We start from the raw sequence: 26917 nt of genomic DNA, 5'->3' as shown, positions 1-26917 counted from the left end.
CAAAAAAACCAAAAAAACATAGACAGTGTACATTAAATATATGCAGAAATGTGACTTAAAAGTCTCAACTGGTTAACCACAAGTACACTCAACATATGATTATGTGCAGCAGTGATTGCAATAACATTCTTTCTGTTTTTGCTCATTCTTTGTTTTGCTTAAGAGTGACGTCAGGCTCAGCTGCTCCGCAAACATTTCGTCTGCTAAACGGACACATTCAGTCATGCCTCGTCACCTGCATTGCTGTCATCGCCGTACGAAGTGTCGACTCGGGTTCAATACATTAGTCGGGAGCTTGGAGTCCCTGCAATTCGCGACGTCGCAAATTATTTTTGCTTCGATTGACCTTTTGCACAACAATGATTTCGAAATGGACGCCCTTCCAAGCAGCACTGCAGAGGTGCCCGGGGATGCACGCTCCAGCCATGTTCGCTCGTGTGTCTCAGCTATATTGGTGTGTTTTGGCGTGCAAAGCATTTAGGTATACGCAGAGGGGTCAATACAATATATCTATCGTGAATGAGCATCAGTGGAAAAATAGAATACGATTCCTGCTTGTCAGGTTCTTTTTTGCGCCTCCAGATGGCCCCACGTATCCAGCCTCTCACGGTTGACGCGGTATTACCACTTTTTTGTGGACACAAAGTCTACAGATGAACTGAAATTCAGTGATACCTGCATGTTACTTGTTAGCGATATCATCTGACTACACGCTCTTCCACTTTTGATAGCTTGTGGTCGTGTTGATGTGTAACAGATACGTGATATGAAAAGACACTCTCATTGCGCTTTTTTCGTGCTTCGAACTAGACGACTGCAACTCACCTGCAACTCGCAATGATTCCCCGCCATGCTGACCGACAAGCACATGTTTAATCATGCTCTTTTCTTTCGCCATTCTTTGAAAGGTGGTTTTTATTTTGATAATTTTACGAAATCATTCAAACTGGTGCGATGAAAATCAGACGCGATGAGCTACGGCTGGGCTAGACTGCACCTGCGCGCGCTAGCCCGGCCCTAGCCCGGCCGTGGACAAGCGAGTGCGTTTCTGCACTTCAGCGCCAGTCGGCGCCACGATAAGAACACTCAGATCATACAAGTCATCGCTATTAGGGCATCGTCACTCAGGATGGTATTTGTGGAATGTATCACACGGAACACATAGCACTAGTGTGTATGTTGCAGGGCAGTCCATCTTTCGTTTTTTTCTCCTTAGCTTTTCTACGCTGTTTTACATCGAATTAAAATAGCTTCCACGCGACGGATGCCATTCAAATATGGCCAAGAAGATCTACGCATACCAAGCAATCGAATGATGGGCACATCTCGATCTTGAAATTTCATGTCTGTGCTCCTTTAAATGTGAAAGAAATAAAGCGTCGTATATAACAAGCTTTGCCTTTAAAGGTAAAACAGATTTATTTCGCCAAAGTATGCCAACCGCTCTTGATGCTTTTAATAAAATGCTGTCGACATGATCATTCTATTGCAAATGCGGTGTGAAATATACTCCTAGTGATTTTATTGACCTGACAATTTTAAATGGCTGTAATTCATACTGCAAATGTACTAAAGAGTCACAGTTTTTTTATTTATGGAGTTGAAAATTACAGCATTAGTTTTATTTACATTATCTTGCAGTGCACTTTCCTTTGTCCAAAGTTACAGCTTAAATAAAACATTATTACCACGAGAAAATAGGCCAGTGTGTGTATCAGTTCTCAGAAGGAGTGTAGTGTCATCCCCATAAATAACTAATTGGATTGATCATCAATGTTTACAATATCATTAATATAAATGTTAAAGAGAAGAGACCCAAGTATACAATGCTAAGTTATTTTAGTCCACGATGGAAAATTTGGGCTGCACACCGACCAAACGACTTGAGGACACTTTTCAGGACTAAGTTGTTTTCAGCATCGAGGTCTTCTGGGGACTTTGCACTCGCGACGCGGCACTCCATACTTCTGAGCATGCAGAAATTAATGAAGCAGTCAGAAAAAGGAAACAGAAGAGAAATGGAATGCAGGGAAGGAAGAAGTTGGAGAAAAGCAATAAATGGCGCACGACACTCGCCTGTCCTATGTTATTCGATGGCACTGTTTATTTAACCTAGGACTGCTACAACTATTAAAACAACGCACATCGTTTACATGAGAGGGGCTATACACACTGGAATTCTTCGTGCCACTCGGTCTGCACTATGGAGGTCCATGGTCTGCGCACACTCGAGAAGAGGCGCAAGATCTTTCCGTACGAGTACGTGACCTGCAACAAACAAAGGCATTCCAGCCATTCCGGTGACCAACGTTTTGGACTGAAGCACATTTTGTTTAATACTAGCGAACAAAAGAAGAAATTTAACTGTAGGAGGAAGAAAGTACGAATTTTACGATTTCTGTCGCATAAATACTTTTATTATCATTAATAAAATAATTATTATTATCAATAATAGAAATGATATTGTTACGGATGTGATGGGTTTATTTACACTGAAAATACCAGCACTCAACCGTCACTGCTGAATCACCATAGCTCGAGAGCGTCCTACCTCTTCCTCTTTTTCGCTCTTTCAGTCCGCGTTACATTTTCCTCCAGGCAAGACGAAGCTCACCGAGCGAGTAGAAGCGATCGGTTGTTGTAGGGCTTCAATCGGGCAATGTGCACAATTTGCATCTTACGCAAACGCCGGTTCTGAGCTGTCACTTTCGCTACAACGTAAGTGATGTCACTCAAGCGCTGAGTAATGACGAATGTTCCAGAGTACTTGGAAAGAAGCTTCTGGCAAAGCCCCTTCTTTTGAATAGTGGTCCACAGCCAGACAAAATCACACGTAGTGAAAGTCACAGGTGAGTGTTTTGCGTCGTAACGGTCTTTCGCGCGAGTGTGGGCAGAGAGAGTTCGGAGCCTAGCAAGTCAACAAGCTTCTTCGGCCTGACACAAAGTCTGCGCGACACTGGCGTTTGCGTTAGTCGAAAACGGAAGTATGATTTCAAGAAAATTTTGGGGATGACAAGCATAGAGGAGAAAAAAAGGCATATAACCTGTGACCTGGTGTTCCGCGGTATTAAAGGTGTATGTAACAAAAGGTAATAAGGCATCCGAGTTCTTGTGATCCGCCGCGACGTACATTGAAAGCATGTTGATGATGGTACGATTGGTGTGCTCAGTGAGGCCATTGGTCTGAGGGTGGTATGGCGTGGAATGCCCATACTGGCAGCCACAAAGCCGTAGCAACTCTTCGACAACGTCAGTGGTAAACTGCCGGCCGCGATCACTTATCACCACACGAGGGGCCCCGTGACGGAGTATAATTGAGTGCAGAAAAAACCATGACACGTCAGATGATGTGGCTGAAGCAACCGCTATCGTTTCAGTATACCGTGTCAGGTAATCTACGCACACAATAATCCAGTGGCAACCGGTGGTGAACTTGGGGAAAGGGCCCAGTAAATCTATGCAGACTTTTTCGAATGGTGATGTGGGTGGCTTAACGGGTTGCAGATGGCCGGCCAATGGCGTGGTAGGTTGTTTGTGGTGTTGGCAGACATCACTACTTGCGATGTAGCGCTTGGTGGTCTTCCAGAGTCGAGGCCAGTGAAAACGATGTCGGATACAGTAAAGCGTTCGAGCAAATCGAAGGTGCCCAGACGTGATGTCATCGTGCATGGCTTGGAACACCACAAGACGCAGGCATTCTGGCACAACAAGAAATAGTGTGGAACCATGGCTGGAGTAATTCTTGCGATATAGTAGGGGATCATGAATCACTAATGGCGTGGCGCGTTTGGAGCTATGAGCCACACCGATCATCGATTTCAGCGAAGGGTCACGCTGTTGCTTGTGACGGAAGACGTCCAAATTCGGGAAGTTGGAGAAAATTGCAGCCAGGTATTATCGAAATCATCATCATCAGCATCCAGAGTTGCAGATGAAAGACGAGATAAGCAGTTGGCACCTGCGTGACATCGACCGCTCTTGTAGGTCACGAATAATTATATTCTTGAAGCGGCAAGGCCCAGCGAGCCAACCGACCAGCTGGGTCACGTAGTTCGACAAGCCAACAAAGCGAATGATGATTTGTGACGATCTTGAATTGCCGGGTGTACAAATAAGGTATGAACTTTTGGACGGCGAAAACAACCGCAATACATTGCAGTTTGGTGACCGAATCCCTCTCCGCCTTAGTCAAAGTAAGACTTGCATACGCCACGACGTGCTGGTGGCTGTCGTGATACTGAACTAGCACGGCACCAACACCGATATCAGTAGCATCTGTATGCAGTGCCACGAGGGACTCCGGGTCGAAATGGCGCAAGAGGGGCTCAGCAGTAAGCAAATACTTCAGCTGCTCGAAAGCAGCCTCACACTCAATGGTCCATCGGAACGGGGCGTTTTTGTGGAGCAACTCGTCAGAGGATGAGCCAGCTGGGCGGTCTTTGATGAACCGGCGAAAGTAAGAACACAGGCCCACCAAGCTATGGAGATCCTTCACAGACGTTTGTTGCTTGAAGTCTCGGACAGCATTGACCTTTTGCGGGTCTGGCCGTATACCGTCCCTGTCGACTAGATATCTGAGCACAAGGGCTTGAAGCTCACCAAAACGACTTTTCTTTGTGTTTAAAACGAGACCAGTTTGTTTGACACAATCTAGAACAACGCTAAGCCAATGGTTGTGCTCGTGGAATGTCTTGCCAAAAATAATTACATCATCGAGAAAACACATACATATCTTTCATTTGAGACCGCGAAGAATGGAGTCCATGAATTACTCGAAGGTAGCTGGGGCATTACATAAGCCAAACGGCATAACGTTAAACTCAAATAACCCATCAGGCGTCACAAAAGCAGTCTTCTCTTTGTCAGAAGGATGCATTTGTATTTGCCAGTATCCAGACCTTAGATCGGCGGACGGAAAGTATGCGGTCGAGTGCAGACAATCAACAGCATCGTCGATGCGTGGTAGCGGATACATGCCTTTCTTTGTGACAGAGTTGAGACGGCGGTAGTCGACACAAAATCGCCAAAAGTTGTCTTTCTTTTTTACCAATAAAACAAGAGCTGCCCAGGGACTGCTTGACTCTTGAATAATGCCTTTCTGCAGCATGTCATTGACCTGATCGGCGATCACTTTCCTCTCTGACGGGGATACGTGATAGGGTTTCTGGCGTATCGGTGTAGCACCTCCCGTGTTGATGCGGTGGCGCATACAGGATTCGGTCCACATGGAACAACGTTTGTCTTGAACGAAATCAAAGATTCTCGCATAGCGTGTAAGCCCCTCCTTGAGGACATCCTGCTCTGAAGAAGGCAACGACTTATTCATCATGCGTTTCATCTCAGCTGAGTAGTTGGGCACAGTCTGACTGATGGCTGGAAACTCTGAAACCATTCTGACGTCAACTGTGGCCTGCTCCTCAAACGTTCCCAGTTTAAATCCAGCTGGTAGGACAACAGGCTCTGATGCTGCATTGAGCGCCCACAAACAAGCATATCCGTCGATGGCTGTAAGGACAGACCGTGGGACCAGCACATTCTTCTTGATGGCATTTGTATGGTTGGGCTCAACAAGTCCAGTGCAAGGTCCTGAGCGGATGTCAAGAGCATACAGGAACTAGCATTGCTGTCCGACCAGAGATCTTCACATCTTCAGACAACGAAAGCGCATCGATGGGGAGAATTGGAAAATCGTCAACTATGGCAGCGGGCAACATACTTTGTAGAAGAATCTCTCCAGTTCCACAGTCAAACGTAGTGCTGCGTTCATGAAGGAGGTCTATCCCTAAAATGACATCATGAGTTGCGCGAACCAGTTCAGTGAATACAACTTGAAAATTTGGTCCACCAATCGTGAGTACAGTTGAACAAATACTAACAGGGCATAATGCTTCGCCTCCAACACCATGAAAAGTTTCTTTACGATCCCACGCGAACATTGCTTTGTGGCCCAAGAAACGATGCTTGAAATGAAGACTCATAACTGAAATAGCAACACCAGTGTCTACAAGAGCAAGAGTGTCTACACCGTCTATACACACACGCACTTTGTTCATCAACACCACAGCACAAAGAGGAATTGGCGAAACTGACCGTCCCGCGACCGCACCAGCTAGTTTCCCAGCTGATGCGGGGAAGGCGACCGATGACGCGGAGACGGCGACTGGCGGGAACGTGTCGGAGGTGGCGTCAGGCTTCGCTCGGAGGCGGGGGACTCGCTGCGAAATTCGTTAGGCCATTGCTGTCGGGGGCGGTGGTTGGCCGGGTGAGCTGTCCAGGTTTCACGCATACGAGGCGGGTACGTCGAAAAACGTGGCTGCATGGCCGTTTCATCAGTACGAGCCGGGTACGTCGAAAAACGTGGTGGCGCAGGTGGCCGGCTGGAACAGAAGCGTGAAATATGCCCTGGGAGACCGCATGTGTAGCAAACAGGGACTTGTCGGCTTACGTTAGCAGGAGCAGAGGTGGCAGAAGTACGCGGAGACGGGTCATGCTCTGCAGGAACATTTCGTGATGACGCATAGTAGTCTTCTGGTAGAAGCCTGGTGGACAATGGTGGAATGTCTGCAGCGGCACGCCGAGATGATGACATCCGGTGGTGGCCGTGATTTGTCGGGGAAAACGGAAGCCGCGGGGTGAAATCTGCTATTTCTGTGCGCTGTCGGTTTCGACGTGGCGATCTCGCATCCAGTAGGGAGGTAGTTCGGGGCAAGCGGCGAACGAGCATTGGTGGTGAGCATCACCTCCTTGAAGCCGTACGAGCTCATCTCGAATTACCCGACGTACGAGGAAGGGAATGTCTTCGCAGGCAGCGACGTCCATACTTGCAACACTGGGAATATTGTCCAAGCGCCCAAACTTGGGTGAAATTCTCCGGGTCTTCGATGCCTCGAATGCGCGACACTGCTGCCTGAAAATAGAAGGAGTGTTCAAGTTCTTTTTCATTGTGAGAAAATAGTACACATCCTCGGCGATGCCTTCAAACAAATGAGCGACCTTGTCTTCGTCAGACATATTTGCGTTGACAATCCGGCAAAGCTTCAATACCTCTTCAATGTAGGCTGTGCACGTTTTGCCGGGCAACTGAGCCCTACGTGACAGCGTTTGCTCAGCTTTCTTTTTCATAGAACTCATGTCCCCAAAGCAGGCCTTCAGTTCCTGAACAAATATATCCCAAGTGGTGAAGACATGTTCATGGTTCTCAAACCAAAGCAAATCGGTCCCGGCAAGGAAGAATACTACGTTCACAAGCTTCGCTGGTGCGCCTCAGTCATAGTAGTGGCTCACTCTGTCGTAGAGTTTTAGCCAAGCATCCATGTCTTCATCAGTTTTACCCGAGAATATCCGTGGTTCAGGCGCCCAGTAGCCTGGTTGTCGAGGTCGACGGCCACCTTGTACCATGTCGGTGGCACTGGCGAATGCAGCAGCGTAGTACGTCAACGGGATTGCTGTGTCGCCGTTCATGCTGATGATGTCAGAAGTAGGCCAGCTAAGCATCTGCTTCTTCAAAGAATTTCTGCTGCGGGATCCAGGATGGTGAATTACCCAGCACCGCTCCACCAAAGCTGTTATGAATGTGATGGGTTTATTTACACTAAAAATGCCAGCGCTCTACCGTCACTGCCAAATCACCATCGCTCGAGAGCATCCTACCTCTTCTTCTTTTTCGCTCTTTCAGTCCGCGTTACAATATCAACTGGTTAAGGAGTCACACGTGTCCCGCACGACCCGCCTGTTGCTGGATGCTGGCCTGGAAGGTCGGGAACATGCTGAGGAGGGTCACGCCCGTGGACGGCTTGAACCTGTGCTCACGGTGCAGGCTTGTGTCCACTACATAAGTCATGTCTTCAACGGTGATGGACATCTCGGCGATATTAGTGGAGTGGATCACTTTGCGCACATCTGAAAAGGCAGGATGGGGTAGGAGTAAGGAGGCCTGGGAGAAAATGTGGCTACAGTTTGTCTGTAGTCACAGTCAATATCGCAAGCAATTACAGTCAAAGCTCATTAGAGAAAAATTACATCACACTGAAAATAGGTTCGTTATATGAAAAAAATTCATTATAAAGGTATATACCCAACACTATATCTATCGCAAAACTATATTTTCATTTACTTCACAATTATCAATATTTTGTTTTATCCAGACTCATTATAACATTGTTTAATTGTAGTCATAGCACATATTTGCTGTCCCAATACAGTCGGAACCCGCAATAACAAAACCCCGCGAGTACAAAATCCCCGCGGCAACGAAATATTTCCAAATCCCCGGCGAACGTTCATAGAAGCCCATGTATTACGTATCTCGCAGCAATGAAATGTTTTTGAACAGCGATCCCGCATTAGCGAATTTTCTACCATGGTGCGGGCCTTATTTTACCCTCCCGCCAAAGGTTAACTGTCGAAAATATGCTCGTATGCGTGTTATGCGCACTCAAAATTTGTAAACGCCTGCTTTTGCCGCGCAAGTGTGGGTACCGCCATTTTTGTTTACTTAAGGGAGGACGCGGCTTTGGGATCGCGAAAAATGGCAAAAAAATCGATTTTTTGAAAATCAAGTTTTCAGTTTTGGAACCTTTTTTTCTATCTGATTCCAAAATATCTACACTGAAAACTGCGCAGAAGTGCTTCGGGAAATTCATTTCACACACCTAGGTAGCGAAACTTTTTTTTGGAAATCGCGAGAAAACAGCGACTTTCAAAAAGTTATGGCTTCGTGATGGCGGGGCCGGGAGCCGGCTTTTTGGCTCATCAAAAAGAGCATTTCTCCGTGTTTCACTTTCCCGCCTCAGCTGGCTCCTCCCTTTTAAAACAAGCGCACAAAAAGCAAATGTTTGAAGGTAATTTCGAGGCCCTTGATTGGCTGTGGCCGCCATGTTGCCTCAGTTCGCCTTGCCATTGGCCCGATGCTCGCTCCGGGAGATTGTCGTCTGCTGCTTGTGCGTCGCGAGGACATGGCTCTCGAAAAATTGCTACTTCGTGACGTTTTCACGGCTCGATGATCGCTTGAGATATAATTACGCTTTAGTTAGGAGTGGTATGCGCGATCAGGTTACTACGAGCGCGATGCGTCATCAGAATCGTCTTTAGCCCTCACTCCGTCGACAGCGAGACTGCGGGCAGGAACGACACGCTAACGCACTCGTAGCAACGTGCTTCGTCGCAAGCAACGAAGCTGTAAGCGGCGGCACGGTCGGATTACTACGAGCGGGCGCGCAGTCTACGAGCGCAGCGCATCATCGGAGTCGGCCTTAGCCCTAACTTCGCTGACAGCAAGACTGACAGCGAGACAGCGGGCAGGAACGACGCGTTAGCGCATCCGAAAAGACCCGCAGGTTGTTTTGGATGCGCAGGACACCCTTCGCTCCTTTGGTGACATGACGACGACGTAGCAATGGACCACTTTTCCAGTGCGAAGGCAGAGTTTTGAAGTTGTTGCATGGCAAGGGTTGGCAAAGTAAGTTGACCTACTTCTGACAATAAATTATCGTTTTGCTGGCCGTATCACTGTTTTTATGTCTCATACTCGCGGCAACGAAATTGTCGCGAAAACTAAACTTTTCGGTTTCCTCGGCGATTTCGTTATTGCGGGTTTCGACTGTAGACAAAAATTGGCACCAGCAATTCACTGCCTGTGTCGTGGCCGTGCTGAAGGCGGAAATCCTGTGCCGAATCGTGCGCGAACGTTGTTCTTGTGCAGCTTTACTACCACAGAACATGAGAGAGTGCACGATACACAGACAACCCAGAAATTACCTTGGCAATTTTGCACTTGCTGAGACTGTGGCGCCCTCTCTTGTGTGGCACGGGTCTCAGCTGAATCTTCTATAAACATTTTTCATGATGCTTCCTGGTTATTTCCAAAGTCTATATAATTTTAGACCTTGTTAGTATATTGTGCACTGGTCTTAAAGGGACACTACAGAGAAACAATCAGCTCCCTCTAAATTGACAAAGTGCCCTCTGAGAACTCTAATATCATATATTTCGCTAGCATAGGTTCATTATTAGCAGATAATATCACGGCTAATGATTTATTTTAAATTTTCGTGCGAAAATCACTGCACATGGCGAAACAAATTTTAAGGGGAGATGCAAGTCGAAAAATCGCGTCTTTAGCGAAATTTCTCGTATTTCTGATTTTTATTGCATTGTAATCTTCAAACCTTCTTCTTTCATCTGTGAAAATTTCAAAACTAAATTCGAACCGCAAAATGCAGAAAAATGTGTATGAAGGCATCGCGGTGGCTCAAAAATCAAGAATTTGCGCCGATATTGGCCATCTTTGACTGCGCGCTGCTCCCCGTTGCAGTGCCGCCCGCCATCGCGATCGGTTGGGAAAGTTGCCTCCGGCCTTCTTCTTACAGTTCCGACGACCGCCAGTTTTGTACGTGGGCAAAAAAAATTTAAAAAAAACGAGGTCTTTTTATCACGTGGTTTGAGCGGTTTGAAACGCGCGGCACCCTAAGACGCATCGCCATTGGCTGCCGAGTCATTGTGAGCTGTTGGTGGCGGCCATCGGCATTTGGTTCGTCTGCTTTTCTGTGCGTCTACGCATATTTCCGCGATGACAAGCCCGAAAAAGTGCAACGTGAGACCGCAGAAGTTTCGAACGAAGCACAAGTTCAAGGGAAGGCGGCGTAAAGCGCCCCGAACGACGGCGACGAACGAGAACGCGCCTACGTGTGCTAGGCCTGACGGCGGCATCGACGAGTGCGCGAGCGACAGTGGCTGCGATGAAGGGATTGACGCTGCGCTTTCTTTCGTCAGTGCTTCGGAAAAAAAGCTCGGCTTCTTCGAAAAGACGAAAGACAGCGCGATGAGGTTTGTGCAACGACAGTTTTGTGCGACACACTCTTGCTGACGGCACTTGTGGCAGGTGCGGCATGCCCTGCTTGTGGTATTCAAAAACTTGCCGTTTGGGAGCCGGCAGAAAAGCGCAAGGGACTTTCGTCGCTCCTCGAACTTCATTGCGAAAACAGCGAATGCTCAGCGACTGTTCTTTCGTGCTCCTATACGTCACTGCGTGTTAAGGCGGACGGCAGCGGCCGAGTGAGCCAACGGTACGAGAGTGGGAGCTCCCGAGATAGTTTCGCTGTAAATGTGAAGGCGATGGTGGCTGCACGCGCTGTCGGCATTAGGCATGAGCAATTGTCGAGATTTTGCTCCATTATTGGACTCCCAAAACCAATGCACCACCGAGGATTTTTTTCGATAGCAAAGAAGGTGCACACCGCTGCCATGGCAGCTGTGAGTGGAAACTTGCGCCGATCCAGAGAGTTGACGAAAGAAGTAGCAGGCGAAACTGATGTGGCTGTTATGTTCGACGGCACTTGGCAGAAGAGGGGCCACAAAAGCCACAACGAGATTGGAGCAGTTATCTCCTTAGATACTGGCCTCTGCTTAGACTTCGAGGTCATATCAAATTACTGCCTGACTTGCAGTAGGCACAAGGATATGGGCCCAGACAAGGAAGTGTGGCAGGCATTCTATGGCCCAGTCTGTGAAAAAAATGCAGACTCTTCCTCCCATGCCATGGAAACGGAGGCTGCAATGCGCATTTGGCAGAGAACATTGACTTATGACACCCCACTGCACTTCATGACATTCCTGAGTGACGGTGACAGCAAAGCATATAGTGCAGTTGCAGAGTCAAAAGTCTATGGTGCTGTCAATATAGAAAAAGAAGACTGCACTAATCATGTGGCCAAGCGACTTGGCACCGCGCTACGGAAGCTGCATGTGCCATCACCACGAGGGCAGAAAATGAAAGAGCCAGCCATTCAGAAGCTCCAAACATACTATCAGATTGCCATAACAAGCAACAGGGGGAGTGTACGGGATATGTACACTGCAGTATGGGCTTCGTACTTCCACTCATGCTCTACTGACAATGCTGGCAGCCACAAGTTTTGCCCTGCAGGAACAGAGTCGTGGTGCAAACATCAACGCGCTGAAGCATTTGGTGAACCTGCACCACGCCACACACCTCTCCTGACAAAAGCACAGGGATTGACTGTTTTGCCCATTTATAAGCGGCTAACGGATGAGAAGCTCCTTGCTCGATGCATCAAAGGGAAAACCCAGAACGCATCGGAATCCCTGAACAGCAAAACTTGGCTACTTTGCCCCAAAACTAAGTTTGTCTCCCGAACGGTTGTCGAGACTGCCGCAGCTATGGCAATCCTGTGGTTCAACAAGGGTGATGCTACTTTCGAGCACATCCTGGAAGAGCTCAACACACTGCCATCTAGAGATCTAGTTACTTTCAGTGATTCCCGCGATGCGAGGCGCATCAAGAGAATGTCCGAGCGTCTGACAGCAGAAGCAAGGGCCCACCGTCGTCGTGGAGTGAAAAGGGCACGGCTAGAAGAGAGTGCTCGCAAGGACCGTGAGGGCACAACCTATGCTGCAGGACAGTTCTAGTAACTTGCAGTGCTTTTCAAAGTTCTGTTGAACATTATGGCCAAAGATTATGCATTTCTAACAACTTTGTGATAAAAAAAAAAGGTTTCAAACTTTCAAATGCGTTTTTCTCCTTTTGCAGTTTTGTGTGATCTGTGCTTCTTATACACGCTAGTTCGTATACTTAGAATTGTCATACCTCTATGAAATTTTGCACATAGCATGATGAAGGCCCATAGAGTGCAAGTATCTATTCAGATTGTCAGTGCTGCTTGATTATGTTTTTCAAAAATTACATAACACTGAAAGCCCTTGGCAACTAGAGCCATAGTAAATTTTTCTATTTTATTATTGTATTTCACCTTTTTACACGCAAAATTTATATAGTTTTTTGCACTCTACAGTTCCAAAGGATCATAGTCAGCTATATCTGCATGCTTTATCTCAAATTTTTATAGGTCAGAATTGTTGCATAACAATGGCCATAATTTTGCAGTATCTGACCTGCAGAAAGAAAACCAAGCAATCTACATAAAAATAAATGACATATTTGAAAAGAGGAGAAAAAACTCTATTAGCATGCCAATTTGTGTTAAATTCAGACTCTTATTAAAGAAAATCGTTTTTCGAGTAGCATCTCCCTTTAATATCTATTTTTAGTAATAACATGACTTTGACTGAATAAAATTTTCTGAAACTTCATACACTTAGTCTATGCCAACCAAAGATTACAATGTACTTCATTTTTACCGACAGTAAGCTGCATAGTACACGATATATGCCTTTAAATTTTCCTACATCATGGTGTTTGGTGCTAGAATCTCAAGATGGCGTCGCCTCCTACATTTTCTTTTCGCGCCTTTTTTCACTTACTATAAGCATCAAGGCACAGTAAGAGTACTAATACTTGAAAAACCATTTTGCTCGTTAGTGTCCCTTTAAGCAATGGTGGCCTTGTGTTAGACTTGTGTTGACGACTGCAAGACCATGCAATGTATGGCAGTGGATGGACAAAAAAGGGGCCCTTTTAAAGTGTTACGCATTTAGGACAAATAATTCTAGGCTTCATACCCAAAGAGCTTATCTTTTTTATCCTAGCAGCATCTCACACGACATAAACTAAAACATGATAAGTTGAAAATCGTAACACAACAAAGTTCGTTTGACAAAACAGCTGAGTGTTCACATCAAGAGAAGTGCGACTATTATTGAATTTTGAATGTTACAGCCACATAAAAAAATGCGTTAATAAATTGCCTTTCAATACTTATTTTGCTTTTTATGCTATGTTTTAAGTTACGAGCCATGAACAGGCCAAATATTTCATCCGTTTCCGGCGAAAGCGCGGTGGCGCTCACGTTTTCGGTTTCCTTGCAAAATTAATACAGAAATGAGGTGTGGCCAACTGAAGTTCCTATTTAGTTCGTTGTAACAACTAATTCACTACGAGTGTTTGTTATGCAATTCAGTTGTGTGCTCGGCAACATCTTGTGACAATACTCAGCAACAACCTGTTCTTGTTGACAACACGATAATTCAGTACGAGCTCTGCCAACAAAGCCTGTACTGATCTGGCCTACTTCTGCAAAGAGAGCTGTGCAACCAAGAGTCCACATCAACTTTATGCCCTGCTGAGACAGATTGATTGATTGATATGTGGGGTTTAACGTCCCAAAACCACCATATGATTATGAGAGACGCCGTAGTGGAGGGCTCCGGAAATTTTGACCACCTGGGGTTCTTTAACGTGCACCCAAATCTGAGCACACGGGCCTACAACATTTCCGCCTCCATCGGAAATGCAGCCGCCGCAGCCGGGATTCGAACCCGCGACCTGCGGGTCAGCAGCCGAGTACCTTAGCCACTAGACCACCGCGGCGGGGCCTGCTGAGACAGAAGTTAGGCTTATTGGAGAATAGAGGTTTGCTGTTTTTAGGCCGAAATATCTATGACATAAATGAAATTGGCTGCAAAATTTGGCAGAATCTTCAAGTTTCCATCTTTAAAGTACAAATTTCATGACTGTTCAAGCATCCTGAGCAGACTATTTTACAGAGGGGTTTCAGTGCCGCCATGTAGGGCTATTAAACTAAAATTTGTGTTTTACATTTTTCGCAACTTAACTGAAAGCAACTATGAAAACAAGAAAACATCAACTTATCAACCAAAGATAGTGGCACTCACATGTCCTAGGTATAACAGTGAATCCAGAATTAATAACATGCCGTCTCAGCATTTGCAGTCACATATAGCTCATCTGGTGTACAGCGTCATGCACATCTTACACCCATGTCAAACCATCTAATGCCCTTGGCAGAACCAATCGACAAAACCAACCCGTGGAGGACTTGCAAAGATCTTTTGCTGCCCTTGGTAATCGAGACGGGAGTGCAGGGGCGAAATTCATTCGTGAAACTTGGCTGGCGCTCGCTTGCACCGCAAGCCAGCACGTTGATCTCGTTCCAGCTGGGCTTATCTCCATGAGGTACACCAAAACGTCGGGCACAATTTTGACCGGGTCGTCACGGCTCTGGAGGGGACATACCAAAAGCACCAACACTTACAGTATAATGCCGACAAGTCCTGAAAAGCAACAACACATGCATAAAATGTTCATCACTGATAACATCATGTATGTGTTTATGATGTACACTATAGTATCTAAAGTTATTCACTTTGTGCTGAAAAATTTTCCTAAAGTGTCCCTAGATACCAGAGACACAGCTCTGTCTACTTCCTGAAGCATGGTAGTTGACCTCAAAGATGAATTTATGCATATAGCGTGTTTGAAATCAGCCCAAAAACTAGAAAATTCCATTTAGTTTTATCAGATTTACCCACAAAATAAAGAAAATACGTCAGCCTAAATACCTGAGCAGGGAAGTATACATATATTTCATAGAAAACTATTTACTAGGGCTACTCGCAACAATATCAGCTTTCCAGGCATCATGCATTTCTTTTTCCTGGTACCCTTTACTATTCAACAATAATGTAAAATACACCACAGTAGAGAAGGAAGAGGTGATGAAGAGACAGCACCATTTTAGTGATTCTGAGAAGTTTAGCACTTACAGTCACTCACGATCAGGCCCGGTAATAGTGAAGTTAGCTTTCCTGTCATGCAGTTTGAACAACAAATGGCAGCTTGTCATTTAGCGGAAATGGCCTGTTCAAGCGCGGTGCGCCTACGCAATGATGTGAAAAATGTTGAGTCACCTCTCTTGATATTCTAAGCAATCATAATGACAAGCCCCAGCACGTTGAAACTAGGACCGCGCCTCCGCTCCAAGAACGACAGCTGCGGCCATTACTTGCTCAAATAAGCAGTGAAGAGAAGCGTACTTGCAAATTACGAAAAGGGCCCGTTCATGAACATTCTGCATGAAAACGGAACGTCCACCCAAATGTATGCGCCATACCTTTTCTGACGAAGCTTTGGTAATGATTTTCTCTGCAATGAGGTCTTCCAGAAAGACCTGGGTGATTGGATGCGTTCTTCCCGAAATCCTGATGATGGGGGCGTCGTTGAAGTATTTGGAAAACTTTTCAGTGACAGTTGCATTCATGAGAATCACCTGCAGGACGAAAAGAAAAAGTTAGAAACGATATAAATTTCCTTTTCGAATGTATTAACGATACCTTAAGGGCCTTTTTTCATGATAGTTTTGAAGACAGCACTGCATTACAGGACATTTTGAAGATTACAAGATGAAAATAATAGCATCAAATTCTAAAACTAATGAAAATGCAATAATGTTGGCACTTGAAAGAGCACTGAATCACTAGCGACGCATGAAAAAAAAACACCTGAGAAAATGCATTGGGACGTGGCCAAAAGGTACATGGGCAGTACAGCGATCAATGCACAGTGTGAAATGCATACCGCATGCAAGAAACATCATACGTACCTTCTGATAGCTGGTATGCTGGCAGTGCCCGACAAAAAAACCACAGTGTCAATCGAGCTTGGTAAAGCATTACAAATGATTACACGATGCCCAAAAGCAGAAGTTGGGCTTGCGTAACAACCAGAAGTTGTTAAAACACGGCCTAAAAATCATCAATATTTGTTAGGATGAATGGGATTCCTTGGCTTCGGCACGGCACAGCGCTCGATATAGCGGATATTCCGCTGCATCTGAGATTGATATATGTATGTACCAACATCACACTTTTCCATGAAAAATTCGAGGTAATTTCCCACCAGTTCGATATAGCCAATAATGCGATATATATTCGAAATATCGAAGATCAACTGTACTACTATGACAACGAAGCTTGTGTTAATAGTGAATTTTAGTTATGGTGCAATTTCAAAGCAAACAGCAATTTTAGTCATAATTTCGAATCAAATAGTATATATACTGCATAATATAAAAAAAAATGGACAGATTTGTTGTGACCTGCCTAACCTGGACAATAATTTGATAGAAATGTAACAAAGCCTGTTAAAATGCCATTTAGTGTCACCAAAGAAAGCAGAAACAGTTTTGAAAATAAGCAGCATTCTAGTTTCGATCTATTTGGTTTATATGTGCGGTTTAGTGTCCCAAAACCACCATATGATTATGAGAGACGCCGTAGTGGAGGGCTCCGGAAATTTTGACCACATGGGGTTCTTTAACGTGAATTCAAATCTGAGCACACGGGCCTACAGCATTTTCGCTTCCATCGGAAAAGCAGCCGCTGCAGCCGGGATAGATCCCGAACCTGCGAGTCAGCATGAGAGACGCCGTAGTGGAGGGCTCCGGAAATTTTGACCACATGGGGTTCTTTAATGTGAACCCAAATCTGAGCACACAGGCCTACAGCATTTCCACTATTATAGGAAATGCAGCTGCTGCAGCCGAGATATATCCTGGAACCTGCAGGTCAGCAGCCGAGTACCTTAGCAACTAGACCACCGCAGCAGAGCCGTGTTCGACTTTCAGTGCAATGCAAGTCATAGCCTGTAAAACGTGTTACGTTTTTAAAAAATATTTGCTGTACTTGGAGCATACAAGTCGTTATCACAAGCTTCTGAACTAAAAAAAAAAATGATCAATCGATGCGAGGGTAACATTTTCACTTGTCTTTGAATAGGGGTTTCATGGTAAAGCAAATTTCTCCTTATTATGTGTTCTCACGGTTTGGCACCACTTTAGTGCAGTGTAACACTTAAATAAGTGCCTTCACGGCTTAAGGGGGGACGCGCCCTTTGAAAACCGAAAAATCGCGAAAAAGTCGATTTTTTGAAAACCACATACTTGGGCAGTATGACTCATAAACTGCCTCTACTGTAAATATCAATGTCTAATTCATCGCGAAAGTACGTCAAATAAACTTTATAACATGCCGCGGCAGCCGGCAAGCGGCGAGCGAGCGCCAAAAATACCCCAACTTCGCGCGCTCGCCATTTCCCAACCGCTCGGCCGATCGCCGCCATCTTGATGTTGTTTTGCTCGTGAATTCTCGCGCTTTTTTTTTTCGCCACCCGCGGCAGTGGCGGTGGCGCTCCGAGGCGGGAGTCGCTCACAATTGGGGGGCTCGCGGAAGCTTTCGAATGTCCCGCTGCCTGGATGCGAAGCCGCGATTGGACAAAACGCGCGCCTCTCGAGGGAATGGGGGAACGCGCAGCTCCTATTGGTTGCTGCGCGCGATGACGTAGCTACTTCTCCGGCATGCGCCGGCTCGTCGTCTGCACCGGCGCTTGCAATGCCGGCGTTCTTTGCGTGCCCCGTTTGCCATCATTCCGATCGGTCGTCACACGTGCTCCTCTATCTTTCACCGTCTTCACGAGACGATCTTCTACCGTCTTCACGAGCAATCTTCTACCGTCTTCACGAGACGATCTTCTACCGTCTTCACGAGACGATCTTCTACCGTCCTCACGAGACGATCTTCCGCCGTGTTCACGGGACGCGGATTGTTGCGCTGACGGTCACGATGGGCATTTCGAAGTTCAAGACTCGGCACGCGTTCGGTTCAAGAAAGCGTCAGCTGAAGCTCGTACGCATGGCGAAGCTCACCTGCACGCCCACGCGCGGCGACAGTTGCACCGATGCTTCCGCTTCATCTTTTCAAGACGAATGCGTCAACGCTTCTAGCGATGAGACTTCTACACCATCGGCACAAGGATCCGTCGTGACGACTGAGACTGGTGTTTCGTGCTCAAGTGCGCCTGGTGTGTCGCGCTCGCCAACCGCATTGATTCCGGCCCCGAACAGTGAGACCGCGTCGTTGACTGTGCACTTCCAAACACGTTTTCGGACGTGCGAGGAGTTGGCGACGGCGGAGAGAGAACGTGCTGCTGTGCAACGAAAGCTTGGCGCTATGCCAGCGACCGAGAGGAAGTTTCAAGCGATGATGCCTGAACCCGAAGCTGCCACCGCTACGACCGAAGGCGAGAGATATTTCCTCGTGCAAGGGGATGCCCTTAGCGACATGCTGTCCAAGACCCCGTGCCCGCGCTGCCTCGCGACCGGGATGAAAGTTCAAGGAGGCACCCAGCTTGGACTTGCCACGAAGCTTGAGCTGGTATGTCCACATTGTGGAATAGTTTCAAGTTCGTGGAGCTCTGCTCGTCAGAACGAGTCAAGGGCCTTCGACGTGAATATAAGAGCCATTACGGTCATGAAACAAATAGGGAAGGGACAGACAGCCCTCAACGACTTTTGGGCAACTATGAATGTTTCCCACCGTGGCCTGCACCACAGAACTTTCCAGAGGCACCTGAAGCAATTCAGAGAACCACAGCAACAGACCCTGGATAAATTCTATGAAGAATCGGCTTCTGCTGTGAAAAAGGTGTACAAGGAGATGGACCCATCTTTCTGCAAGGACATTACAGTGAACTATGATGGCACGTGGCATAGGCGCGGACATACATCTCACATTGGAGTTGGTGCAATCATCGAGTATCACACAAGCCTCATCTTGGATGCTGTAGTTTTATCGAATCAGTGTCTCGGCTGCCAGGTAGGACCGAAGCCTGAAGACGAGGGCTATGCAAGCTGGTTGAAGCACCATGTGTGCCAAAAAAACACTGATGCCAAGTCTGGGAGGATGGAGGTTGAAGCAGCTGTAACTCTGTTCTCACGTTCACTGTCCAAGCATAACCTCCGGTATACAACCATTGTATCTGATGGGGACAGCGCCACATTCTCTGCCCTTCAACAAGACAATGTTTATGGGCTAGTCCCTATTGTGAAAGAAGAATGCTTGAACCATGTCCGGAAGAGGATGGGCACAGCCCTACGTAATCTTGTGCAGAAAAGCGAACAGGCTCTGGGAGGGAAGGGCAGATTGACAAAAGCCCTTATTGATAAACTCACAGACTATTATGGCTGGGCACTGCGGAACAATTCAAACAATGTGGCTGCAATGCAGCGTGCAGTGATGGCGTCATATTATCACGTCACCTCAACTGACGAGGATCCTCACCATGACTTGTGCCCGGAAGGTGCAGACTCGTGGTGCCGTCATAATGCCTGCAAAGGGAATGGCGTGCCACCTCCAAAGCACAAATACAATCTTCCGGGCTACGTTGCAGAAGCGCTGCTGCCAGTCTACCAGCGCCTTTCGCAGGCTTCTCTACTGCAACGCTGCCTGGGAGCAAAGACGCAAAATGCATCGGAGTCATTCCATTCTGTCCTATGGTCCTTGATGCCCAAGGAGCAACATGCATCATTGATTGCTGTCGAGACAGCACTGCATGACGCAGTTTTGCGGTATAATGCCGGCTGCTACAGGGCCACCCAAGAGTTGTCGTCATCAGTGGGACTTCCACCTGGCCACCTAACCATTCAACGAGCTGCGGAGAAAGACTCTCTGCGTCTGAGAAAGGCTCAGAAACGGATGAATGAGAAGCAGGAAAAGCGGCAAAGAAAAAGAGAGCCTAAGGACACATCTAGCTACTCTGCAGGGTCATTTTAGACCATAATAAATGTTTGAAACTTTCGAAGTCAATTTTCTCAGAATGACTTTTTTGGCCAGTGAGGCTGCTTAGTCAGGTGATCTCTCTGGAACTGCTGGTCTGATTTCTATCAGGTTTTTTTTATTATGCACCTTAATAAATTGCCCAGGGCAAGACAAGCCCGCTTTTTCAATTTATTGTGTCTGTAATTTGTAATAATTAACTAAAACTTCTTTGATGAGAGCCAAATTGTGAACACTAAATTCAGTGCTCTGCTAACATTTTTTGGCAAGGAAATTTAAAAAAAGGGCTCTGTCTTGCCCTAAAGCACCTACCCAGGAATCATCATAGTGAATTTCACAGTGCTAGCACATTTTTCAAATTCTCCAGACCCTGACTAAGGGACCCATGTGGACTACCCTGATAAATAGCTGTAACTTGGGAACCAGTGAACATAACTGCATGAAACTTTGTGGTTATTCAAATGGCTTTGCTATTAATGTACACTGAAAATTTCATTAAGATATCTCAACAAACAAAAAAGTTGCCCATCGAAGGTAGCCTCCCCCCTTAACACCCCTCCATTGCGGAGAAACCACCTTTACAGAAATTTGCATGCAGGTTAATGTGCACCTATTTGTTTGAATAACCGAAGCCTTCAAGTATTCGCACAAGCCTAATGACAACAGCACAGGGCAGACTAAGGCAGCCTTGTTGTAAAAAAAATAGAAAAGCCTACCTTGATAGTGGCGTTTTTGAAGAGCAGCCCACATAGGAGAGCAAGTAGGAAGTCTGCGCGAACGTCGCGCTCGTGCAGCTCCTCAACAATCCCGTGAGAGATTCCCAGCAGATTGCTGTTGTGCTGCAAGTGGCGCAGCAGGATGCCCACCGTGCAGAAGAGCATGCCACTGCGGAAGCTCAGGAGCTGCTTTGAAAAGCGCACCTGGTATCCAACGGCGTCGCTCAACTGTGAAATTGCGAGAACTCTAGTTTTGGGGGGAGAAGGGGTTTACAGGTTGGGTTATTAACTTGTGTTTGCATTTGAGTGCCAACACATCGTCAAAACTAAGAAAATGGCAGTGGCTCAAAACAAAGTCACTACTGCAAAAAGTTTTAAGCTTGGTTTATTTTGCCACCCAAGGTACGAAAACTTCAGATGTGGTTTGAAAGGTGAGAAAAAAGCTACATATATGTAGCGTGACTGGCCCCAGCTCCCATTACCCAGCAGTGCACACTGTAGCAGAAGCGAATCAAAGCATATACAGAAAGCGTTTTTTAATTGAAAAACAAAGCGATTAAAATATACATATATAGTAGACAGACACTTTGGAGAAATAAACAAAACATATTCACAAAAGATAACAATAGTAACAATTTTTTATAATTACAAGTAAGATGGTGGGTACATGCAAAATTGTAACTAAAAAGCAAGACACCATGGAATAACAGGCAATTATACAAGAAGCAAGTGCAATTTATTGTTTGAAAGTACACGCAAAATTTTCGTAGTTAGAATAAATTTATTTAACATTTGAAAGACGCTGGACTGCAACAGCTGCAAACCATAGTTTGTTCGCGGTCATGGTACATGCCAGAGTTCTGCGTGCCTCAAGGCTGCAGGTATGAAAGAGTTATCAAGTTATTTCTGTTCTTATGTATATCAGATCTTGTGGAAGATAGTAGCTTAAGTTCATATATCTTGCCTAGCTTTAAAATTTCAAATTTAGTGAATAACTGAGATGTGTGTGCACCATATGGCTGTTTGAGTATCGCTCGCACTGCATTTTTCTACATTATAATGAGTTTATACAAAGCTTTCTTAGAACAATTTCCCCACACAAGATGACAGTAGCCCAAGTGCGATTTGAACAAAGCAGTGTATACAAAATGGCTGCGATAGACGGAGAAAATGCATACACTTTTTCAGCACCACCTAAAGCTTTCGAAAGTTCAGTGCGAAGGTAGTCAGTGTAGTGGTCCCAAGGCATACATTCCTTAAAAATTACTCCTAGTGTTTTAGCTGTAGAATATAATTCAATGACAGAGTGATTGAACTGTAGGACGTCTCCCGAAGTTGATATCGATTTCGAGCAGAATAAAACAGCTTTTGTTTTTAAAGGGTTGATTATTAGGGAGGTTCTGAATGACTACTCATTTACTTTTCCAGTATATGATTTTCACACTCTGCCATGGCATTAGCATCCGTTCAAGCTCAAAATATACTGGTGCTGTCTGCACACATGATGTAATCACGCTGTGCTTTCGAACATTTGCAAGATCATTTATATAGATAATGAATAGGAGCGGCCGCAAGATACTGCCTTGGGCAACACCATATTTCACGGGCTGTTAACGATTCTTGGTCAACACAGACTAACTAAAAAGTAAGGAGGCACAGCAGCGAAACTACACTCACCACCCATTACTGTGAACCCTCATAAAAGAAAACATAAAGGGACCAGCAAAATATGTTGAAAAGTCAACAGGAGTTTCATTTACTGGGAGATAAACAGGGGTGTCGCATACAAGTATGCAACCAATTACATCAGAGGCAATTGTTGCATTTAAGCAGCAGTACCGTTTAACAGATTTCCGTTCCCTGAAAGTGCACTGTATAATGTAGTCACATCTGAAAAAAAAAAAAAAAAAAAAGCTTGCAGGGTGTTTTAGCTTTGCCGTCAAAAACACAACACAATAGTACAGTTGCATTGTATTCACATCTGCTCATTGGCTAGCATAGCTTTGCTTTTGGCTGAACATCTGAAAGGGACACTAAATTGGAACAACGGCAAGGTCTCCACTGACACACGAGACTCTGAGAACTCTAATGCCCTATGTTTCACTATCATAGGTTCATTACTAGCCTGGAAAATCGTGGTTGAAGATTCTCTTGAAGATTTCACACTAAAATTTCCACGTGAGACGTCGGAAATTTCAAAATGAATGCATGGTGTTTTCGTAGCATTGACTCGACGAGACTTTCTAAAACTCTGTAAGCTAAGTCTATGGCACCCACAGATTGCAATGTCCAATAGACTCTCAATAATTCAAACTATGTTAATTTATTCTTTTGGCTGATTCCAACAAAATTCAATTTTTTGGTTGGACCTCTATTCTTTCAATGTATTTAAAAGCCTGTTAGTTCAAACTCCATCTTTTGGTTAATTCATACTTTTTGCAGTTTCATACAAGAAATTATCAGCTGCTTTCTCACTACTATTTGAAAATTAACATGCTTATATAATCTTAACAGCCTACAAATAAAAACAAGCACACAAGGGCTTCAAGGAAAACGGCTTTGCTAGTAAACAAATGTTTGAGACAAAGCGCACAGTTGGTAAACCGTGATGCTTCTTATCTGGTATAGAGAGCTTTCTCCTGAAGGCACACACCTCTAGCAAAGAAGCAGTTGGTGATTCCCAATTTCTTTAACAAGGTTTCATCAGCCGTAAATGGCCAATAAACATGTGGACCTTACACCTCTGCTATTTGTTCATTGTGTGCAGTTAGGGTTTAATAATACTTAAAAAATTTTTTATATGTGATAAAATAAATGCCTAATTATAATTTGTGACATCGCCTCACCAAGAGTCATCTATCTGAGAACTTCTAATAATTCAAACTTTTTGATTCAGATGCCCTTTCGAGTTTGAATGAGTGAGAGTTGACTACACTTCATTCTTATTGACTGCAAGCTAATTAGGACCAAGTAGACGCCTTCGAAATTTTTTATGCCATGGTGTTTGGTGTAGAAATCTCATCACCACCCAAATTTCCTTTTCACGCGTTTACTCACTAAGTTCCGTGTCGTGGTAAGAGTGTGTATTTGCGATTGTGACCTTGTACTTCACTAATAAGCGAAAAATCGGTTTGCTCTTAGTATTCCTTCAAACATGGCATGAGGAAAGGTACCTCTGTGCATGTAGTACTCATCGTTTACAACTATTCTAGACCGATTACAGCAAGTAGAGCTGCAAAGAACCAACTACACCCAAGCCCCCCCCCCCCTCCTTTTTTTTTTTCCGAATCCTTGAAGCACCCACTATTTGCCCAGAAGGCAACATACACACCAGAACACTGTTGACGCTATTGTTAATGATAATTACTTGATTGATTGATTGATATGAGGGGTTTAATGTCCCAAAACCACCATATGATCAAAAGAGATGCCGTAGTGGAGCGCTCCCGAAATTTCAACCACCTGGGGTTCTTTAACCAGCACGCAAATCTAGCACACGGGCCTACAACATTTCCGCGTCCATCAAAAATACAGCTGCAGCAGCCGGGATTCGATCCCGCGACTTGCGGGTCCGCAGCCGAGTACCTTAGCCACTGGACTATCGCAGCGGGAGATAATTACTTACACTGAAGCCTCATCATAGGAAAATTGCATCTTCCTCAAAAATAGGTTTGTTATATCCAAAAATTCATTATAAAGGTATATTCATGACACTATATCTAGCGCAAGACCAGTCTTCATTTACTATGTTATAAACAATATGTCGTTATATCCGGAATTCATTCTATCGACGTTTTAGTGTATCTTTAGGTGCATTTAATAGATAGGCAGCCAGAAAATTATTGCCACGAAATCATTGCGCAATTAGCATGCTTTCAAACCTTGAGCGAATTTACTCTTCTGCCATGCAATATTACATGTGCTAGAAAAATTCCTCACACTCTACAACATTCGTATTATAATGTTTATTTTTTTTTTTTGCCCTTCCAAGACGGCTTCAAGCCCTGGCATGGCTCTATGGTGTAACACATGCTAGCCAAGCAGGAGACCTGGGTTCGATTCCCTGTAGGGCAAAGTTCTTTGTATATTTGTATCTATCTCGATTTTTCGGTCACCACCAACGAAGCCAAAACCAGAATTTCTGCAAAACGATATCTTTAAAACTTTTGCCAGTTAGTCTGAAAATATGGCATAAATGTATGTCCAAAAATATGCCATACATGTGTATTTGTACCACTAAATCTACAAGAGGACAACTTTTATTTACTTAGATTAAATAGATCATACTGAATTTTTACATTCGTTATACTTAGGTCTGAGCGATAACACAAAGGGCAACAATTGTTTGTTAATATGTTGCACTGCCTTGTTAAAACGTCATCGATATTTACACCACCTAATACAATCTTTTTAAACCTGAAAGTTTCCTAATTGAGGTTCACTCATATGCACCAGATCATGCCTGCACTTTACGTCAAATGCCACTTATTTGTACGGGCATCCTGTAACACTAATCGGCAAGAAATATTATAAACCCGGGACCAATGCTTTCCCACTGTGGCCGCTCTGCTACCTCAGCCAAACAGGACGCTTAAACATTGAAGCGAGATTCAACAGCCTGAAGTAGGCTATGCTGAATATGGCAATCTTAATTTAATGTTGAGCTCGTTAAACAGCACATTTGTAACGACATGAAGCAGAACTCTGATAGAGAACCTGAAATCCTGAGCATTAGCGTGCGAGTAGTTCCACATTTGTGTAAAACAAGTTACTGATATTTCTTGTAAGCACATCCTTGTATTTTTGTCATCTAGAATTTTATTGAAAAGTATTTGATCGTGAAGATGAGCGAAGGAAACGCCCCAGAGGACGCACTGCCAGAGTGAACGATTGATTACTGCAAACTACACAGCTTAAAGGTATCCAATGAATAGCTTGTATAGTCACACTTCCCATCACACATATTCAGTAGCGATAATCGTATACGGATATCTATAACTTGACTGCCAACTTTTTGCGTGCATTACTGTACTTTGCACAGCTCAAGCTATTGAAGGTTTTTTTGCGAATATGAATAGTTTCTTACCTGCAAAACTACAAGGATGGTTATTAACATTACAAAACTAGCAAACAAATCATAAGCTTTGTGATAAACCCTTATAGTTAAGGCAGATGCAGTACCTCACAGCACACGCTCGACGTGGAAGCACAGTCTTGCGAAAAGAAACGCAAGCAACCGAGAAGACTTTCCAAATGCAGTTTTCGTTTGAAGTTTATCCACTAACAAAATCCTACCTGCCTAATGGAGCACATGCAGACACTGGCCTTCTTGACATAGTCCCTTTTATCCTATGTTATTGCATTGACTATGTTATTGCATTTTCGCCACGGTACTGACACTTGTGCTTTCCATAACAGCTGGCCATCTGCGAAAAGGAGATAAGATTTCAGAGATCGATTCCATCACGAGCATATATATTCGAAAGTCCCACGCACGCCTCCGTCAAACGGCTTACGAAAGCCTTCGGGTAACGCCTCAAGAAACGACCAGAATATCGATAAAATCGTTCGATAAATTGATATTCGAGTACTGCTGCCGAAGCTTTACATAGTAAATTTTCAAAGCTCACCCAAGACGACCTTGCAAACAGAAAGACAGTGGCCGGATCCGCAATGCTTCGCCATGAAGGGATCCGAGGAAGCCAGGATATTGGTCGGATTGATGGCGTCTGGAAGAGATGAATAATTAAACCATTCTATCAGTGGCCTCGAAACTGCCGCACAAAATTTTTACCGGTGTTTTCGCCCTGCGGTAGCTCGGCGTCTCCAATACTACTCAGCGCATCGCCTGAGCTAAGCGTCGTGCTTTCTTCGCA

The 26917-nt window shown here is 45.0% G+C and overlaps 2 protein-coding genes across 2 annotated transcripts; one reads left to right on the top strand and one right to left on the bottom strand.

Moving 5' to 3' along the window:
- Positions 1-1400: 1400 nt before the first annotated feature.
- On the bottom strand, positions 1401-26858 carry LOC119186660 (ATP-dependent RNA helicase DHX30). Its single transcript, XM_075876549.1, has 8 exons — positions 26836-26858; positions 26672-26770; positions 22881-22931; positions 21042-21288; positions 15828-15983; positions 14743-14935; positions 7651-7899; positions 1401-2268 (listed from the first exon to the last, which is right to left on the bottom strand). The coding sequence occupies exons 4-7, from the start codon at positions 21204-21206 to the stop codon at positions 7706-7708; spliced, it is 708 nt and encodes a 235-aa protein (XP_075732664.1). The 5' UTR covers positions 21207-21288; positions 22881-22931; positions 26672-26770; positions 26836-26858; the 3' UTR covers positions 1401-2268; positions 7651-7705.
- LOC142775206 (uncharacterized) lies at positions 18627-20350 on the top strand. Its single transcript, XM_075876548.1, has one exon. It carries the CDS (start codon positions 18721-18723, stop codon positions 20320-20322), a length of 1602 nt encoding a protein of 533 aa, XP_075732663.1. The 5' UTR covers positions 18627-18720; the 3' UTR covers positions 20323-20350.
- Positions 26859-26917: the final 59 nt, after the last annotated feature.

This window comes from Rhipicephalus microplus, chromosome X (genome assembly GCF_043290135.1).
Source record: "Rhipicephalus microplus isolate Deutch F79 chromosome X, USDA_Rmic, whole genome shotgun sequence".
Classification (NCBI taxonomy): domain Eukaryota; kingdom Metazoa; phylum Arthropoda; class Arachnida; order Ixodida; family Ixodidae; genus Rhipicephalus; species Rhipicephalus microplus.
Note: the sequence above shows the minus strand (reverse complement) of the source record. Positions and strands in the feature narration are given on the sequence as shown.

Coding starts and splice junctions, on each gene's coding strand:
- LOC119186660 (XM_075876549.1), bottom strand. CDS start 21,206: ATGCTCTTCTGCACGGTGGGCATCCTGCTGCGCCACTTGCAGCACAAC. Junction 14,936..15,827: donor CCAAAGCTTCGTCAGAAAAG/GTATGGCGCATA, acceptor TGTCCCCTCCAG/AGCCGTGACGACCCGGTCAA. Junction 7,900..14,742: donor TCTTTGCAAGTCCTCCACGG/GTTGGTTTTGTC, acceptor CTGCCTTTTCAG/ATGTGCGCAAAGTGATCCAC.
- LOC142775206 (XM_075876548.1), top strand. CDS start 18,721: ATGCCAGCGACCGAGAGGAAGTTTCAAGCGATGATGCCTGAACCCGAA.